Source organism: Chinchilla lanigera, unplaced genomic scaffold (assembly GCF_000276665.1).
Source record: "Chinchilla lanigera isolate Chin_1 unplaced genomic scaffold, ChiLan1.0 scaffold00146, whole genome shotgun sequence".
NCBI classification, from domain to species: Eukaryota; Metazoa; Chordata; class Mammalia; order Rodentia; family Chinchillidae; genus Chinchilla; species Chinchilla lanigera.
Genome location: NW_004955547.1, coordinates 234,272 through 253,031, shown reverse-complemented (window position 1 = coordinate 253,031; position 18,760 = coordinate 234,272). Strand labels below are relative to the sequence as shown.

The 18,760-nt window shown below is 50.2% G+C and overlaps 1 protein-coding gene and 1 long non-coding RNA gene across 7 annotated transcripts in view; one reads left to right on the top strand and one right to left on the bottom strand.

Annotated features, from left to right (window-relative positions):
* Positions 1–109: 109 nt before the first annotated feature.
* Prpf40b (PRP40 homolog, pre-mRNA processing factor B) overlaps positions 110–18,760 on the bottom strand; it is a 20,637-nt gene continuing 1,986 nt past the window's right edge. For 2 of the 5 annotated variants that reach the window (XM_005411834.1, XM_005411832.2), the window contains exons 2-26: positions 14,284–14,364; positions 13,405–13,548; positions 13,031–13,096; positions 12,313–12,340; positions 12,055–12,080; positions 11,814–11,924; positions 11,389–11,509; positions 11,270–11,294; positions 10,902–11,084; positions 10,541–10,670; positions 10,393–10,457; positions 9,726–9,890; positions 9,518–9,626; positions 9,042–9,192; positions 8,243–8,376; positions 7,570–7,684; positions 7,333–7,424; positions 2,772–2,888; positions 2,425–2,562; positions 2,121–2,216; positions 1,795–1,884; positions 1,403–1,580; positions 994–1,055; positions 742–885; positions 110–663 (exon numbers count right to left, since the gene is read on the bottom strand). In XM_005411834.1, the coding sequence (XP_005411891.1) occupies positions 571–663; positions 742–885; positions 994–1,055; positions 1,403–1,580; positions 1,795–1,884; positions 2,121–2,216; positions 2,425–2,562; positions 2,772–2,888; positions 7,333–7,424; positions 7,570–7,684; positions 8,243–8,376; positions 9,042–9,192; positions 9,518–9,626; positions 9,726–9,890; positions 10,393–10,457; positions 10,541–10,670; positions 10,902–11,084; positions 11,270–11,294; positions 11,389–11,509; positions 11,814–11,924; positions 12,055–12,080; positions 12,313–12,340; positions 13,031–13,096; positions 13,405–13,548; positions 14,284–14,364 (2,664 nt within the window). In that variant the 3' untranslated portion in view covers positions 110–570. The remainder of the gene's footprint in view (positions 664–741; positions 886–993; positions 1,056–1,402; positions 1,581–1,794; positions 1,885–2,120; positions 2,217–2,424; positions 2,563–2,771; positions 2,889–7,332; positions 7,425–7,569; positions 7,685–8,242; positions 8,377–9,041; positions 9,193–9,517; positions 9,627–9,725; positions 9,891–10,392; positions 10,458–10,540; positions 10,671–10,901; positions 11,085–11,269; positions 11,295–11,388; positions 11,510–11,813; positions 11,925–12,054; positions 12,081–12,312; positions 12,341–13,030; positions 13,097–13,404; positions 13,549–14,283; positions 14,365–18,760) is intronic. The other 3 variants (XM_005411833.2, XM_005411836.1, XM_013508466.1) reach the window with 3 other exon arrangements.
* LOC106147365 lies at positions 8,384–10,386 on the top strand. 2 transcript variants are annotated; one of them, XR_001232218.1, is made up of 4 exons: positions 8,384–8,676; positions 8,808–8,985; positions 9,536–9,611; positions 10,131–10,386. It is a non-coding gene; the product is annotated as an uncharacterized LOC106147365 (long non-coding RNA). The 2 variants fall into 2 exon arrangements; XR_001232217.1 differs by having other exon boundaries at positions 8,384–8,985.

The following is an 18,760-nucleotide window of genomic DNA, read 5'->3' as shown; positions in this document are numbered from 1 at the left end:
GACCACACAAAGGGAGCCGGCCTACGTGAGAAACGAGTGCCCCCTCCTGGCCATCTGTTTCCCTGTTCTGGCCCAGCCTGCCCCAGCAGCAAATGAAGACAAAAGTCACTGGCCATGTTATAAATATTATTTAAAAAACAAAAAACACACGTACATTGGGTCCCAGGGCTGGAGGAAGCAGTGGTGGAGCCCCAGGGCAGGCAGGAGCAGGCACTGGTGCTAGAGGAAGAGGACCCTGCCCTCCACCACCCAGGCTGTGTCCACCAGCCTGTCTCTTTCCTGGAGACCCCTGCACTCACACTGTACCTGTTGGCATAACCCACCCCATGTGACGCAGACCACCTGTCTCTGGTCTGGGGCTGAGGGAAGGACTGCACTAGTTGTCCAGGAATCAGGGGACCCTTAACACCAAAGCAAACCTTGAGAGGTGCCAACAGTGGTGTTGGGGTGAGGTTACTTTAGGAAAAGTGGACACAGACCAGATGAAGGAAAGAGTCTGAGGCACAGAGGGCGGCCCAGGAGCCACTGCCTCACACAGGCCTGGTCCAGGGCAGAGAGCAGCTTGTCGGGTCACTGATGGTCATCCAGCTGCTGCAGGAGCGTCCGCCGCCGCCTCTCCAGCTCCCCCTCGCTCAGCTCGCTTTCTGATGTGTCCCAGCCTGTCTGTTGAACAAAGGCACGGCTCACCCCAAGTTCCCGGGACAGAGCAATGCCTGGCCAGCACCGGGCCCTGCCTCTCACCTTCTCCTTCTTAACTCTAAAGCCTGGGGAGCGGTTAGGGAGCTCCGCCTGCCGAAGGTCCCTGTCCTTGTCCTGTTCTTGTTCTTTCTCTTCACTCTCCTTGCCAGCCTTCTCCTCAGGGTCAGTTTCACTCTCAGCACTGTTCTGCAAGAGTCCAAAGCATACCTCAGCTGCTGTGAAGGACAGCTGGGGGGCCAGTGAACAGAGCCCACAAAATAGCAGGGCCCTGGGCAGAGTTTCTCCCCTACTCACCGACTTGTGTCTCCTCTTCTTAGTTTTCTTTTTTGGTTTCTTGGCTTTCCGAAGGCCATGATCTGGAGATAGAAAAGTGCTGATTAAATCTCAAAGGAAAAAACAGGACTCATCCTCTTCCCTGCCCCAGCCCTCTCTGTTCATTCTTTTTTTTTTTGGTTTTTCTCCGCTACCGGGAACCAAACTCACGACCTTGCGCTTGCCAGACAGGCGCTTTTGCTGCTGAGCTAAATCCCCAGCCCCTCTGTTCATTCTTTACAGACAAGGGCTCATGGTCTAAGAGAGCAGTCTGGGAAAGGCTCAATGCAGTTTCTCTTCTTTTTTCCAAGTCTCTTGCCTGGGCAAGGACAGGAAGTTCTTAGACTCCCAAGTCAGACTTTGTAATCTAGAGTGACAACTAACTGCTCACCTGATTGAAGGAGAAGGTGGGAGGATGGGGAGCCCTGTCCTCTAAGGGCAGCACCCCCACTTTCCACTGAATCAAGTGAAGATGAGGGCTCAGAACCAGACTCTGAGGGGTTTCGCCGTTTCCGCTTAGGAGGCCGGAGGGATGGTGGGGGCAGCTCCTCCTCTTCTGACTCGGAGCCCTAGGTGGGTCAGCATGTACCAGTCAAGTACAGAGGGTTCTCTGACCTTCAGACCTCTTGTCTGGCAATTGGGGACAGAACAGAGGGGATAGGAAGACCGAGGGCCAGAGGAATTCTTACATCTTCTAGGGGTAGTAATAGAAGGAAAAACAAAGTACTTATTTCCCCAGAGCAATCCAGCTTCCCCCCATATTCCTTCTACCCGCCAACTCACTGAAGGTGAGTGAGAACGCTTGCGATGGTGCTTCCTGCCCTTTCTGCCATGCTTTCGGCCTTTGGTGTGGAGGTGCTGGCATTCGGTCTGCTGGAGACAATGGTGAGAGGTGAGGGCAACATCGGCCTTAGCCTCAGGGAGAACCCTGTCTCTCTGACTCAAGTAGAGCCTCCTGCCTGTCCAGGGCCCCTCAGCCTTCCTCTTCTTAGCTGGCCAGGTAAAGGTAAAGGAGGCCCCTGGGATGAGAAGCCATTGAGGACTCTGTTAAACTGGTCTACAAGGTTCAAATGCCTGGGATGGATCTTGAGGGCGAGAAGCTCACTCACTTCCAACACCTGCAGGAATTCCCGGAAGAGCCGGATCCGTTCCGACTCCAGGGTGATCTGCTCAAAGGCTGAGTCGCACACAAAGCGCTCACGGACCTTGAACGGGGAGAGCACTGCTGATGAGACCAGGCCCCGCCTGGCTCAGGTTGGACACCGCCACGAGCACAGGGCAGGGCTGGGGCAGTGGAAAGAAGGGAACTGGAGCCGGCCCAGGGCTGTCTGTGACGGGGGTGGGCCCGCAGTGGTGGAGAAGCTCCGCTGCCCTCAGGCTTGAGGGTGACGGGCGCCAGGCTGCGCTCCTGACCTCTTCCCACGTCGTGCCCAGCTCCAGAGCAGGCACAGCCTGCCTCAGCATGCTTCGAAAGGCAGCTTCCCTGCGCCGCATCCTTCGTGCCTCCTCCTTTTCTCGCTCCCTCTCCCGTGCCTCTGCTTTCTCCAGCAGCTGAGGGCAGAAAAGACACAGAACAGGATCACCCAAAAGGGTGGGTGTCTAGGACCTGCTTCCTCATACTGAGAGGTAAGAGGCTGAGGTCTGGACTTTGCCATCATCCCCCAAACCCAAGGTACAGTCAATGGGGCAGTGAGTAAGCAGGAAAGGAATAAGGCACTGGGATGAGTTTGAGAAAGAGCCCACCCTACCCAGCCCCTCACACTATTGAAGGTCAGCTTGATGTTGCCTGCGTCCAGCGCAGCAGCCCTCTTGTCAAAGCTTATGACGTGGGCGAAGTCCTCAAAGGCTGTGTTCACCTCCACACAGAAGCCCCGGTCCTGTGGGCACAGTGGCGCATGAAGCAGGGAGCAGCATGGGCCTGAGGGGGGCCCGTGGCTGATAGGCAGACGGGTCACATGAGGCTGACACCTCAGAAACCACTGTCTAGGTCCTCTGACAAGCCCCATGCCTGCCTCTGGTCTGGATGTCACATGGAGTTGAAGGGGTTGAAAGGTGTCTCCAGATGTGCTGACTGAAGCCTGAGTTTCTTAGTTAGCTCTTTGTTTCTTTGGCTTAAAGCTGTGGCCCCAGCTAGGCCTTCCTGCTGCTCAGGAAAGCTTCCATGCATTCTCTATCCACATCTGCTGCTACCTGCCCTCTGGCTGTATTTGCTGAGCAATTACTCAGTACCAGATACCCTGCTGAGTGCTTCACACACACTTTTAACCCTCCTAGTTCTCATTTAAGAACAGGCCTACCAGGCAAGGAGATGCATGCCTGTAACCCCAGCACTTGGGAGGCTGAAGCAGGGCTGCTCCAAGTTTGAGGCCAGCCTTCACTACATAGTGAGATCCTGTTTCCAAAAAAACCCAGGAAAAACAAAATAGTCTGAACATCCTAGTTTTACGTAAAAGATACAAGAATACCTGCCTGAGGTCTTATAGCTACACCTGGGCAAAAAGATCTGCCCCAGGTCTTTCTAACCCCAAAGCCTGTACTTTCAAGCACTATGCTTACACAGATCACTTAGTCCAGAGGAGAAATGGGGGCCATCATGTTCAACTCCTCAGCAATATTCAAAATGTGTCCCACTCTAAGTACAGTGGCCAGCCTCCATGTGTCTCACCTAAGCCTCACAGCACCCACTTGGAGTGGAGTTTCAGGAGCGTGATCTTGACTCCTGTTTTGTTTTTTTTTGTTGTTGTTTTTCTGGTACTGGGGATCAAACTCACGACCTTGCGCTTGCCGGGCAGGTGCTGTGCCACTGAGCTAAATCCCCAGCCCCCAGAGGAGCGTGATCTTGCATGGTCCCCAATGAGGTAAGTAGTAGGTGGAGCTCCTGGTGTTCAAGTCAGCTGGGGTACAGCAAGATTCACTCCTCTCTCTATACAGAGCTACAGCTTCTCTGGCCTTCTTGCTGATCCCTCTCCAACACCCACCTCCTCTGAAATGAAGGCTTCAATCTCATCCTCTTTGCTGCACTTTCTGCCAAACATACTTGTTCTACCACAAACACCCTTTGCACCCTGCTCTCACCTTCTCAACCTAACTACCTCTGCTGCTCCCCCATAGTTTTAAAATTTCTTGAAGCACAAAGAAAAGGAAATAAACATTTGTTGAGAGGCTGCTATAAGCATGACGCTTTCCAAATGTTATTCTCACAATCTTGCAAATGGACTGTCCCCAATTTACGGAATAGGAAACTGGCTCAGAGACACTGTAATTTAAGGAGGTCTCAGAGCCAATAGACAGCCAGGAGTTACCTTACTGTGAAATGTGTGCTGCCCCAAAGCCGTTACCTTCTTGGTCACCGCTCTCCCAGAAGTTGCTCGTGTACCAACCAAAGCCATGGGCTTCTGCTTGGTCCTCACTCCTCTGGGCTCCAGCACGTCTGCTGTCTAATGCTTCCACACACCCCTCTCTAGGGCCCCTATCTTTCTGACTTCTGTCACTTTTCCTATATGTGCATGTTTCTCAGAACAGTTGTTTTGCCACTACTGACCTACATTTTCCCTCTGCTGATTTCCAGACCTATACTAGGCTATCTTACAGATACTTAAACCTACCACAAAAGAATGCACTTCTCATGAGCCCCACACACAGGCCCCTATAGATGAGAGGTACTACCAGGTCCATCTGTCCTGCAAAGGGAGAAGCCCAAACGGAGGAATAGGAAGCAGCTGTCTCAAACAGCTTCTTAGGTGGTGCAGGGGGACAGGACTCTGCAGGCCAGCTGGTGGTACAACCCACTTTATGACTAAACCACCCAATAAAATTTAGCTGTCCTGGGATTAGGTATTTCTAGTTTGTATACTTAACCTGTTTAAAAGATGACAGTTGCTCCTTAGAATAACTGGAAGCCCTGTCTCATGCAGCCCTGCTCTTCCTGTTTAGTCCTGACCAGTGATCCCGGCATCTACTGTCCTGCTCCCTGCACCTCACTCTTTCCCCTTCCTTCAACTTCACAAAACAACCTGGCAACCACTTTAGTGACTATTCATTGGTTTTAAAGTTTGTTTTTTAACAAGAGAAATTTTTCAGTAAAAATCTTAGCACCTTAATGTGTAAAGGAGATGTAAGCACCTCCACTTGAAAATAGGATCATAAAATCCCCTTAAACCCAGTCCCTACCCTGTGCTTATCTCCGGGCAACTGCGGCTTCTCAAGCACAGCTCACTCTCCTCACCTGCCATCCCCACTGCCCCTCACCTAACTGCAGCAGCCACCTAACTGCTCTTCCTGCCTAACCTCTGCACCCCTCTAAACCTCTGCTGCTCTCATTTTTGTACCAAGTAGCCCTGGATGAGTCAGGAGAGAATGACTAAATCTCCAAGTATATTTAAGTTACCTGCCCTCTCACTTTTATTGAAGCTTCAAGAACTGTTGACCTACCACCACCACCACCTCCTCAAAAAACACGAACACTGCAGTCTTGCACATGCTACTGCACACTGGCCAGTAGCTTTTCCAAAATGCCATCTGATGTTATCATTACTTACAGGATAAAAATGCAAATTTTTTCCTTTTTCTGTTGTTTTTTTGAGACAGGGTCTCACTATATAGTTCAGGCTGGCCTCAAACTCAAGTCGATCCTCCTGCCTCGGCCTTCTGAACGCTGGCTCAGGTTGGATACTGCCACGAGCACAGGGGAGGGCTGGGGCAGTGGAAAGAAGGGAACTGGAGCTGGCCCAGGACTACAGGCATGCACCACCATGCATGGCCCAAATTTCTTATTTTAGCACTCAAGGTACTACTACACTGGGTATGTGGTTCCAAAGAAACAGAAAACATCTTTCCTAATGGTAATTTTGTAAATGTTAAATTTTTATTATACAGGCAGGTGAGATGGGACCTTCCTAATTTTATTCTTAAGTCCCTCAACTCAGCTACTAAATTATGTTCCTCTGTAACTAAGTGTCCTCTGGTGGAATACTCTTATTTTTTGGATGAGGAAACGGAGGCTCATAAAGGTTAAGTGGCCTGTATGAGATCGTAAAACTAGTAACGGGTTCATCTGGACTTTTACCCTGTACAGTCTGCAAGTCCTGCCACTCTAGTAGACTGTTTCCTCAAATACATTAGTATGTTCTTTACTTCTATTAGAAAATGGGCTTTCTCCCTGTTTTTTGTTTTTGCTTCTTTTTCCCTTTTGGAATACAAAGCGGGAGCTTTGTATTTTTTACTTGCTTACTCATCTTTTCTAACTTTTAATTCCTTGAGACAGGGCCTTGCTGTAATTCAAGCTGGCCTTGAACTCACTCTGCAGGCCAAGTGGGTCTTAATATCATGGTGATCCTCCTGCCTCAGCCTCCTGAGTGCTGGGATTACATGTGTGTGCCACCACACTCAGTTTGTCTTTTCTAACTGTGATAAGACAGGGACACAGAACTGTTTCTCCACTGTAAGAAATGTGACAGTGCACATGGGATAGTGAATGCCAGCAGACACTTGCTCTAATACTAAAAGCAATAAGGTCAGGAAAGAATGACATCCTTTTAGAGGGCAGTGGCATTTCAGCCGGAGCCCAGAGAATGCTTTACAAAACCAGCCCAAAGCTGCCAAGTAATCTAAATTGACAAAGAGATGCTGGAAAAACAGATTTTTATATGAAATCTCCTGATATAAAAATACTAACAGTGGCCCAGCATGGTGGCACATGTCTATAATCCCAGCACCCAGGAGGCTGAGGCAGGAGGATCACTGAGTTGTAGGCCAGGCTAGCCTACACAGTGAGTTCAAGGCTAGCCAGGACTACATAGCGAGACGCTGTCTCATAAATAAATTAAAACATATATATATATATATATATATATATATATATATGTATATATATGCATACAATAAATTCCATTTTTCTAAAGCAGTATAGGCTAGAAAGAACATCTATAGGCTATCAGCTTATAAACAGCTATACTTCTTGCTTCTCAAACCTGCCGTGACCTTTGTACTCTGCAACCTCTATTTACTTCTGTAGTACCTTTATGCCCAGAACATTCCACCCCTTTTCACCTACTCCTGAGAAGTTCAAGTTTATCAATCCTTCTGATTTTTGTCAGCAGTAACCCTTGATCCCTGCACTCCTACTGGGCCACACACTCCTACGAGCAGAAACTGTGGCTTATTACTGTGCCCCTGGGAGTACACAGGTAAGGCCCACAAGTGGTATCTACTGAGCAAGCGGCCATCTCCTACAGAATGGGAATAGGACTTATCGGGGAGGCCTATCCAAGAAGCATGGCTCCCACCCAGCCAGCATCCATCCATAACCCTGATCCTCCTCACCTTAAGAATATCCTTTATGATCTTCTTCTCATCATGGAATCGAGCTTTCAACTCCTCCACATAGAACTTGAATAAGTCCAGAGGGGTGGAGCCTGCAGGGAGGGAGGGAGGGGGGCCTGGCGGGTGGCAGCTTCCCAAGGCCTGGGGTAGGATCGAGGACAGGACCAGGGTGTGGGGGTGCAGAGAGGTCGGCAGGGCAGGAAGCCAGACCAGTGAAGGAGAGCCTGGCTGCCTTACCCGGCTGGCCCAGCATGTTGGCAAACCGGATGTCAGTGCTGACTGCGGGGTACAACTCCATCCAGGTGGACATGGAGTGCAGCTGCCCTGTCTCATGCAGCTCGTCCAGGAAGGTCTGAGCAGGGAGATGAAAGTGATAGGGAGAGTGAGACAGAGCCAGGGACTGGGGCAGAAGAGAAGACTGGCAGAGGGACAGGCAGGAACAATCCAGACAGGAAATCCAGGCAAGGGAGGCCAATGCGGAGGAAAAGAACACTAGAGAGGGAGAGAATGTAAATAGAGGGATACAACAAAAAATGAGAATAAGCCAGTCTGGGAGGGAATAAAGCAGACACCTGCCAGCAGCAAGTCTTCTATGACTTGGCTTCAACTTCTTGACATGCTCAGCCAAGTCACCCCCACAGTGCCACCACTACTGCCACTCCCAAGCTGGGGGATAAGGAAATACACATGGCTCGGCCACCACACCATGCCTATGCGTCTGGTCTCCCTACAGGAGTAGAGACCGAGCTAAGCGGACACAGCAGCAGCAGAATTGCAGGCAGAGAGGCCTTGTGGAGCTTGGACAGTGCTGGGGAAAGGGCAGGCAGCCTAATCCAGAGGCAAGGCACACATGAAGAGGCTGTGGTCTGGGGCAGGGCCAAGCTCTGGTCCCCAAGTACTGTGAAGATACCTGGAAGGCCTCCCGGTTCTTGCGTTGCTGTCGACGCTCCCGAAGTCGGGCCCGTTCCCGCTCTTCCTCCTCCTCCCTCTCCAAAGCTCGGATGTGCTCCTCAAAGCAGATCAGAGCATCTTCCTTGTCCATGTCTACAGGCAGAGAGAAAGTTCAGCAGGCACCATGAACAAGGCACCCTCTTAAGATTCTAGAACCCCTTGTGTCTGAAGGATTCCATCCCCATAAAATTAGTGGAGAAAGGGAGAGGGATCTGTGGGAGCAGCTGCTGCCTTGGTTGTTGAGTAAAGGGTCACTGTACTAGAAGAAAGCAACAAGTACTCAGCTCTGGTGAATTCAATTACTAAAAGCCAGCACATGATACTTGTTATCTCAGGATCTGAGATTTTACATCTTAGGAAATCAGAAGTTGGGTTTTGATGCAACTTCAAAAGGTAAATTTCTCCTATCATCAGTAATCACAAGTCAGCAATTTTAACATATTTGACCAGTTAGAGCCCATGGTGTTTTGACCATTTAAAACCATAATCACATGAACTGTACCTATCATCACCATTATCTCCAGGACTTCTGATTCCTATCACAGAGGTGTTCTGCCAAGAACACATCAGTCCAGGGCAACAAAGGAACCCAGAGGGAAAGGGTGTCCTGAACATTCTGGGAACCCGAAAGTCTACGGAGGTACAGTGACTCAGTGTTCGAGACTTCTAGGATGGGCAGGAGGTGCAGGAGAGTGATATGAGGTAGGCTCTGGGGGGCCAAAGAAAAGGGACAGATGGGAGTGGGGACCTAGGCTTACTCTGCAGCTGATGGTCTTGAGCAAAGCTGGGGTTATCCATGAGGTACTGCTGGGCCTGGGACCAGGTAGTTTGGAAGTTAACACTACTCATCCCATCCAGGATGCTCTTCAGGGCCTGGATATTGCGGCGCCGAAGCTGCTTGGCTTGTTCCTGGGAAGCCATGGGATCAGGGTGAGGTGGGACAGGCCAGATGTACCCAAATGGGCCTGGCAGAGGATATGGGAAAATGGGATAGCTACAGAACCCTAGGAGGAAGGCAAGATTTGGAAAGCGAGGAAGCACAAGCCTCTCAAGACTCCCCCTGGAAAATAGGCCCAGGGCAGAAATGAGATATACAAGTGCCACACCAGGTTCCAAGTCAAAAGCTTGGACATGGGGGGGTGTTGAAAGGAGTGGCCAGGGTCCATAAGGAAGCAAAGACAAAGACAGTTCAGGATAAGACTGGGGCTAAAGGATCTGGCCCACTGACCATTACCTTCTCCTTCTTGGCCAGGAAGAAGAGGACATCATCATAAACCTCTTTTCGGTCCCTCTCGGGGACCACAGCCCAGACCTCCAGCTCCCCAAAGGTCTGTTCCGCCCGCCTGTGGAGCACATGGGCTGTGAATAGGCAGGCAGAGAACAGACCCCTGAGTTTTTGTGTTCTCGGGATTCCCAGGTCCCACCCAGCTCAGCTCCCTGACCGGTAGCGGGTGGTGGAAGTCATGCGTTCATGCTGCTCCAGAAAATGCTGCAGGGTCTGCTTGGCTTCCTTGGCTCTCAGCCGGGCCTCTTCCTTTTCCTCCTTCTCCCTCTGTGCCTTGTAGGCGTTGAATGCTTGCTTTTTCTCACTGAGTTTGGGCAAGGCACTGGGGTAGAAAGGATAGGAGTAGGGTAGGACAGAGATAAGTCAGCCTACTCCATGTGCATACCCCACAAAATAGGATCACAGGACACTGGGGAAGGGTCTCCACAGAGCTGAGTGGAGGATCCATGCATGGGTTGAGCACACAGATGTCTGCAGTATGGGTAGGAGAGAGGCAATGGGGGGAAAGAGCTGTAGCCTCAAGACACTGCTAACACTGAGTCCTTTGCTTTGGGGTCTCAAGGTGCCATCGGATCTCTGCCCTATTCATCAGGCCTTTCTTTCCCCCAATTGATTAAATTCAATCCAAAAAGCAGTTATTGAATCTCACATCAGATACCTTCCATTTCTTATCCTAGAGGCCTTTCAGTTTCTCCTCCTGTATCCCATGACAGTCTACTACTTTCCTAACTTCAGCCCCCATGAGCCTCAGTGATGAGCTGGGATTTCTCAGATGGCCCAGGTACCCTCATGAACAAGGCCTGGCTGCCTCTGCCCAGGCCTACCTGTAACGAGGGTCGGTGACCACCATCTTCATGGCCTGCTCCCACGAGGCGTTGGAGGGGACAGCCTAGAATGTAGCAGGCAGGGGTCATGGGGCCTGCCCACCTCCAGCCCCCTCCATGCCTTTCCTGGGAGTCCCACCCTCAGCACCTTGTCCCTCAGCAGCTCCTTGAATGCCTGCTTTGCCTTCTCCCGGTTGCTCCAGCTGAGGCCAGACCTCTCTGGTTCTGGCTTCGATTCCTCCTCCTCCTGCTGTGGTAGCTGATGCTGTCCAGCAGAACTGGGGGCAGATGGGACTGAGCTACAGGGCTCCCAGCCAGCACTGTTTTTCAATGTCCTGCACTTTCAACAACACATCACCCCTCCTTGCTTCCCAGGGTAGTCTCTTTCTGCCCTCCAAAGGTCATGCCTAGATCTACACGCCCCTCCTGGGAGGCTGGCGGAGGATGAGGGACGAGCCAGGCTGACAGCCTGAGGCCCACATGTGGAATGTCATGGGGGCAGCCCTCACCTGCTGGGGCCTTCCTCCACCTGCTGCAGGAACACCTGCTCCAGGGGCTGCACAGCCTCCGACACATCACAGTCTTCACTTCCATCTGGCTCAAGTTCCCCTGGGGTAGGGCCAGGAGGTACAGGTGGGGGATCAGGCTGTGGCTGAGGAGGCTGTGGCTGTAGTGTCTGAGGCTGCTGTTTCCTGCAGGCAAGCCAGAAGACAGTGTTAGTGTAGGGACTGAGAAGAGCAAGGGGTGAGTAGTTTCTCTAGCCAAAGCAGATGACCCCATGAGGAGACTGACAGCTGACTCCTCCTGTAGAGTGAGGATAATGGATCTATCACCCACTCCCACCGAGTTTAGATGGATGGGTGGGCAAGTCACTCACCCTGCAGTCTCTTGTTTGGCTACAGCTGCAATAAGAAAAGGCAAGACAGTCACAGGGTAGCAAAGAACCCCCTTACCCCTGGCCAAACCTCTCTGCCCCTTCCACCCAGGTCTCCTCACCCTCCAGGTCATCCAGATCCTTTGGCCGGGTCCAGCAGGACTCCTGACTCTGGTTGTTATAGTAGTAAGGTTTGCCTGTGTCCGACTTGTACTCTTTCCAGGGACTTTGGGACAGCAGCAGCTGCAAGAGGATGGGTCAAAGGACATCAGTAGGCTGAAGAGCTCTCCAGCCATAATCAGAGGAGCAAAGGGAACCCCAGTGAACAGAGGACACAGTAGCCCTTAGCGCCCATCTTGCCGGGCTTGAATGGGGAAGGTGGATTTCCTGAGGTCCTGGGAAAACACTTCCAGGTAGTATAGGGGTGGGATCAGGGATCTCGGGATTAGAGGAACCACAGTGAGCATGGTTAGAGACTCAGGGATAGCCAAGAACTTGGAAGGGTCAGGGCAGCTGATAGGAAGGGCCAGAAAGCCCCACTCAGGACCTCCGCCTTGGACTTGAGCACGCTGGGCTTCTCCCACACGGACTGCTTGTCGTCAGCATTGTAGTAGTAGATGCGCCCATCAGGGGCCACATGCTCACTCCATAGGGCCCTCTGGGAGGTGGGGGGGCACAGAATGGTGGTCAAGGCCCTTTTCCAGAGTCTCTCTTCCTCACCCCAAAGATTCTACATCAGCCCCCCACTTTCAGCCTTTCTGCCCAGAGACCTGAGTTAAAAGACTCACCGGAGGACCTGTCCCAGCCACAGCAGCTAGGAAAGAAGCCAGAGAAAACATATTAAGGCTTTGTTCCAACCCCAATCTTATTCCCACCTAGTCCTCCCTTATTCCATCCCCAATAAATAGCCCCCTGGTCCCATCAACATCCCAGGTTCCCTGGTATCCCAACAGGCATGATCCAGGGTGGGCTCCAGTCCATGGTCCCCTCTCCCTTGAACCCCCCAACCTCCGAGCCTGGGGGAAGCAGACCCCCAGAAGACTCACAGCTGGCGGTGTCCGCACCCGGAGCCGTCTGCCGAAGAAAGAGGAGGGGGAAGGGTTGGGGCCAAGCCCAGTGGGCCCCAAGACCCAGGCCATGGGGGATGGAGAAGCAGGCCAGGCCAGGATCCGTGTATCCTGCTTCCAAGAATTTCTGTTCCCTAATAGGCCCCCTCCCATCTGCCAGGGCCGTAGCTCTCAGAGCCCTGGGGAATCATACAGCAGCTCCTTTCTTCATTTTCCACAAGTGAGAGGATGTTGTTAAGTCAACTCCTGAGGCCCATCTCTTCAGTGCATCCCACTGTGACAGATCCTACATCCCACTCAGACTCTACTATACTGAGCGCAGCATAAGAAAGCACAGCAAGATGCCTGGGTACCACTGCCTCCTCAGGAGGCTAAGACGATGGAAAGAAGGGACCATATTATTGTGTCTGTAGTGCATGGCCCTTTGGAGGGGATGGAGTGTCTGGCATAAGTGTGCTTCTTCAGAGTGCTGGATACAGCATGGGGAATAACGAGAGAATACACAAGCCTTCGGGGATAAGCAGGAAACAAATTGCTGAGTAGATGACTGGTGAGAAGAATTCAAGTGTGGGGAGTGCTACAGGGACCAGGGTGGATATAAGAAGAGGGAAAGAACAGAGTCCGTATTTCCGTACTCCAAGTTATACCCACAGGACTGCAGGGCAGAGCCTGCTTCTTGCCAGCCCCTAGTGCTTACCGCTGCGGTGACAGGCACCGCTGGCATCAGCATTCCTGGCATCATCGGAGGGACCATTCCTGGTATCTATGGATATAAAAACCGGTCACTGAGATGAAGGCAGGGTCTGTCAGTCAGGGTTCCCTATGGGTTCAGAGAGATCCTGCTCAGGCCGTGACTCTCACTTAGGCACCTTTTCAGGGGAGTTCCAGGCTCGGGCTCTTGCCTTGCCTTGCCTGAGAGTTGTCTCAGTCACTCAGCAGACAAATCCACATAAGCCTGGCCCAAAACTCCCTTCCCGCCCCAGTTTCTAACACCCAGATTCTCACTCTCACCTCTACCCTCAGCAAAACCTGACAGGGTTCCCTGAGGCTGCCGTGGAGGGAGACAATTACCTGTGTGAGTGGTGGTGGTGCCCCCATTGGTGGAAGCATTGGGGGCAGGATGCCAGGCGGCATGGGGGGGATGGCTGGTGGTCTCTGACTCATGGGAGGGAGCCCCATCGGAGGAAATGGTGGGGGGATCCCTGGAGGGGGCATCTGGAAGTGAGGAAAGGAAGAGAGATTGAACAGAAAAGGCACTGCCTTATTGGGCAGGGGCAGAGAAGACCCATCAGGAAACAGCCACCTGTACCCACCCGGCCCTCCACCCTGGCTTGGAGGCAATTCCAAGGCTTTCATTTGAGAAGCAAAAGACACAAAACTGCCTTCCTCCTTGCCACTGTGAAAGACGGACAATGGGGGCGTTCTCTGGGCCTAACAGGCAAGCAAACAATTTAAGAGGTGGGGAGGGCAAGGGAAAGGGAAGTGGAACAGCACCAGACTTCGGGGAGGCTGTGTCCCTTGGCACTCCTGCCCAAGAAGCTTCTCCATCAAGGGGCAGAAGGCAGGCATCCCCTAGTCCTCTGCCTCCCATCCCTTTCTCTCCAACTCATGATCACCAATGCTATTCCAGCCCAAATTCTGTGGCTTTTTAAAAGAGCACAGGTAAGGAGTAAAGAGAAAGACAGCCCCACCCTGCTCTCACTCTACTGGGGTCTTTTTCCTTTCACTTCTACCTCCAGTCCCAATGTGTCCCAAGAACAAAAAGACAAAGGGGGAACCGGCAGCTTTATGAACTCGAACTTAACAACATCTTTCCCCACCCCCACGCCCAAACAAAACCACCCCTCTTCCAAGGGGCATCACCATGCTGCCAAGGCAGCAATGGCAAGGTCTGGGGAGCTGAGGGTGCAGGCTGGAAAAGCCAAGCCCAGGGAAACACACAAAACTTACGAAGGGTGGTGGCATCATGGGGGGCCCCGGTGGGAAGGGGGCAGGCGCTGCTGGGGGCCGGGGACCAGAATCGGGAACCGACTGTTGAGGGAGAGAAAAGTCATAGGACCCAGGATGGGCACAGAAATGGGCTTTTGTGGAAGGGAAGCAGAAAGGGTGAGGATGAAAAAGCAGCACAAAGTTGAGAGTGGGTCTCCAAGCCCAATTTTCCTGCCCACCCCAAGCTTTGAGTGCTCTCTGTGCCAGCCCAAAGCTAGCTAGCTGAGATCTTCAATGCCATCTCTATTTTGGAAGCTTCCGTTTTGCCACAGAAAAGATGTAGAAGGCTCTCTACTACAAGCATAAACCAGCTCTTCCCAGATTTTAACCCATTCTCCTGCCTGTGGATAAGGCTATGCTTCTCTCAAGCCAGTTAGGAGTGGCCTCTTTTCCTGTCCCTGCTTCAATTAACTCAATTATATAAACTGAATCAAAGCTCTAAACAAATAGCTGCCAGCCCTTTACAGTCTCCCTACCTCTCCTCTCTTCACTACCAGTTTCCTCCCCTAACTAGCCTCATCTTTAGCCACCTACTTTGCTATCATCCAATCCCAATCACAACATCATCTGTCTACACTACTTCTGATCCCTTTTTGGTGGTCACCTCTCAAATCCTTTATATTTTTTGAATGCAAGCTTTGAACAGCCTAAGCATCCTTGCACCATATCTATGGCTGATCACATCTCATCCTTTAAAAAGCCGTCCTGGGCCCATTTAAAGTAGCTCTTTCCAATTCTTTATGTGACCCACTTCAGTTTCCTCTTGTAGACAAGTTTGTTGCTACATTTGCTTGGGTATGGGTTTTCCCCCATCAGAACACTGTAACATTCCCTGAGAGCAGGGATCAATATCTGACTTGTTGAAAGCTGGATTCCTGGTACCTGCTATGGTCTGGCACATAATAGGTACTCAATAAATGTTGAATAAAAGAACAAATAAAGGAACAAGTATCTATACAGAACTTTACAATTCTATAAAATGATCCTATAGATATAGCCCCACATGTCCAAAATGATGTGTGTAGGTTTTCATTTCAGTACTGTTTATGAAAATATTAGAAGCTGGGCGTGGTGGTGCATGCCTGTAATCCCAGCATTCAGGAGGCTGAGGCAGGAGGATTGTTGTGACTTTGAGACCCGCCTGGGCTACAAAGTGAGCTCAAAGCCAGCCTGAACTGCATAGCGAGACCCTGTCTCAAAAAAGAACCCCTCCCCCCTGCCCCCCTACCAAAAAAAAGAAGAAGAAAAGATTAGAATCAGCCTAAATATCCATTTGTAAAGAACTATGAGAGTATTCACAAACATCAATGGTACATGATCATAAAGAAGAATGAAGAAGTTCCTTATCTTGATATGGACCACCAGCCAAAGTTTCACTCGTATAAACATCGGCAACAAAAGATGACAAGACAGTGGCAGAAGGAGGAAAAAGTGGGAGAATATTCACTGCATGCCTTTTTGTAGCTTTTGAATATGGAACCAGAGACTTCATTATCTGTTTTAAAAAGTTTAAGTGCACTGAAGGTTAGAAGTACAACTAAAAGGTCCTGCTCTTCTTTCTCTTTGCACAAAAATTGGGGGTGTGGCAGAGGAGCTCTGGGGAAAGGTGGCAGCTGGCAGAAGTCACCTCACCACTGTCCAACTGCCCTACTTCCTCAGTTATCCCTTTGCTAAGAAGGCTCACCATTTAAAAATGTTTCCTAAGCTCTATAGTTAGCAGTATCTGTTCTTCATTTTGTCAAAAGAGAATGTATGAGCTGCACTGGTCAAACCTGACTCACGCTTTTCTCAGTGCTCACCTACAGAAGCCCTCTATTCAGATCTGCTCACACTCCCCGAAACTTTCCTCAGCATAGAATGTCAAAAGCCATCAACACTGTGGGGATACAATTTTCTGTGTCATACTCTGTCACCTCAAGCTGCTTTGGGAGCATCTATCTTTAACTCATCTTGGGATCTAACTGGACCCAGGATGGCCATCTCCAAAACTGGCACCACCATACTCCACACCTCCTTCAATACATCACAGCGTCTGGTTAATTTAACCTCCAAAAGACTTCAATCTACTTCTTTCCATTTCCTCTTCTACTCCATCACCCTTCTTGTCTACGCCACCATGTTTTTTCATCTGCTCTACTGCAGTGGCCTCTCAGCTGTTCTCACCACATTCACTCCAAACTGTAGCCAAACAAGCTCCTCAAAATGCACCCTCAGACCATTATTTCCCTGCTTAAAACTCAATGACTTCCCACTGTTCTTAGGGTAAACACCAAACCTTTTCCCAGGGTCTGTAAGGCTATGGAGGTCTGCTGCCAACCACCCTGCCAGCCTCACCCATGCCCAGCTCCCAGTCTGTGCTCCAGCCATACATATCTCAGCTCTTCCACCTCAGGCATCCACCTGTGCTAGGACAACCTTGCCATGTGGCCTACACACACTTCACATCCACCAAGGCCCTGCCCTGGAAAGTCTTTCCCATCTCACTGTATGGGTCAGACCCTCCTTTACATGTTTATGCAACACCTATACCTTCTCTTCAGCAATTATCCACTGGAATTTTAGTTATGTGTGCAAGTCTAATTGTACTAGTATCTTATGTGGCACTAATAAAAAACAAATGCTCCCCATTATAATAACCCACTGATTTTAAGATGTATCCTGACTCAGGATTGTTAAAATGAATCTTCGAATTAATATAGTATCTGTAGCCCCCACTAAACTGAAAACTCTAAGGGCCCTGTAGGTGCTACAAAAACAAACAACACCCTTTTGACAGTAGGGGCCACTGGTAAGGCCCAGTGGTATTCAGGGAACACAGAATGTCAGCTGCAGGAAAGTCTGGCAACCAAGGTAGACCACTCGCTTCATATGAGAAAGACAACAGTAATGTCCAAGGTTCCACAGCTGGTTAGGGACAAAGCCAAGACTGGATCCAATCTGCCCTGCAGCCCGTGTCCCTTAAAAGCACAGTTCCTCTTACAAGAAGGTCTATTTTTTACACTCACCTCCCCCAAAACCCAAGGTTCCAACATTTTCTTGCTTGAGAACCATGGGTGGTTCCCTATTGCCTACCCTACAAAATCTCTCATCTAATGATGTATTTTAATAAAGCCTATCCTGCAATCTTGGCTCAACAGTTTCCCACATCCTCTTTGAAAAGAATTGTTAAATTACTCCCATGTGTTTCTTTTATTCTACATTGTCTCTTGCTTTGTTCAAGATGATCCAATATTCACCTCCTTCAGGTTACTTTTATACTATCTCCCACAAACATACACTCCTACCTAGCTATGCCACTTTAGGATAACTGCTGCACCACTTTGCAGAGTAACACTGTGTTCTGTAAAGGTTTGCTGGGTGTTTCATGTGGGAGTACCTATCTCCCCACTCAGGTGGGGATTTCCCTGAGTACAGAGACTGATTTTTTTCCTTTTATCTTTCCTCAGTGCCTAGTCAGGGCCTGCACACAAAGTACTGTGATAAAATGCAGTCTCATCCCTAATCTTATTAGATTTTGGCATAATGAAATAGCCTAAAATGGCATATGTACGTATGCCCATGTATCTTTGTTTAAATTCTCTGAATACAGGTTAAAATAGAAAGAGGTAGCTTGGCAGAGGTCTTTCTTGCTTGGGGAAAGTACCAGCTGGGAAAACCATCTTCAATTTGGGATGGGGACCTGTGATCAGGAGTTAGGCATTGGTCTGTTTTAGTCAATTCCCCACAGAGAATAAGCAATGGAATGAATGTAAATTATTGGCCAGGGATATAGCTTAGCGGTAAAAGCACCTGCCTGGCAACCACAAGGTCCTGAGTTTCAGTCCAGTGTTTAAAAAAAAAAAGAATGTAAATTACTACGGAACATCCAAGGCTTCTCTTCCTAGAGCTTCCACTATGCTGTGTGTGTCCTCTTTCCTGAAACACCTGTCCCTTTCCCACCTGCTGCAACACCAATACAACTATGTGTTTGCTTACACTTCTGGGCGAGAATATGAGAAATAACTAATTCAGAGAGAGGGCCACAGGGATGTGAACTGAAAGAGATGCAGATTCCATGTCTCCCGGGAACAAAAACACATTTAGGGGCTTGGGAGAAGCAATGAAAAGACACTTGACCATCATGAGTTCACCTTGGCCCTGGAAAGACCCAACTACCACCATCACCACAAAGATATAGTGGATTCTTGGCCTTCGAATCTAAGTGGCATCTCAGAAGTGTGCATTCATAAAAAGGACAATAGGAGAAAAAGATAAGAATGGAGAGATAGAAGAAAGAGAATGGAGCTGGGCGTGGTGGCGCACACCTGTAATCTGAGCACTCAGGAGCTGAGACAGGAGGATCAGAGGCTGAGGTGGGAGGATTGCCCCGAATTCAAGGCCAGCCTGGGCTACAAAGTGAGCTCAAGGCCAGCCTGAACTGCATAGGGAGACCCTGTCT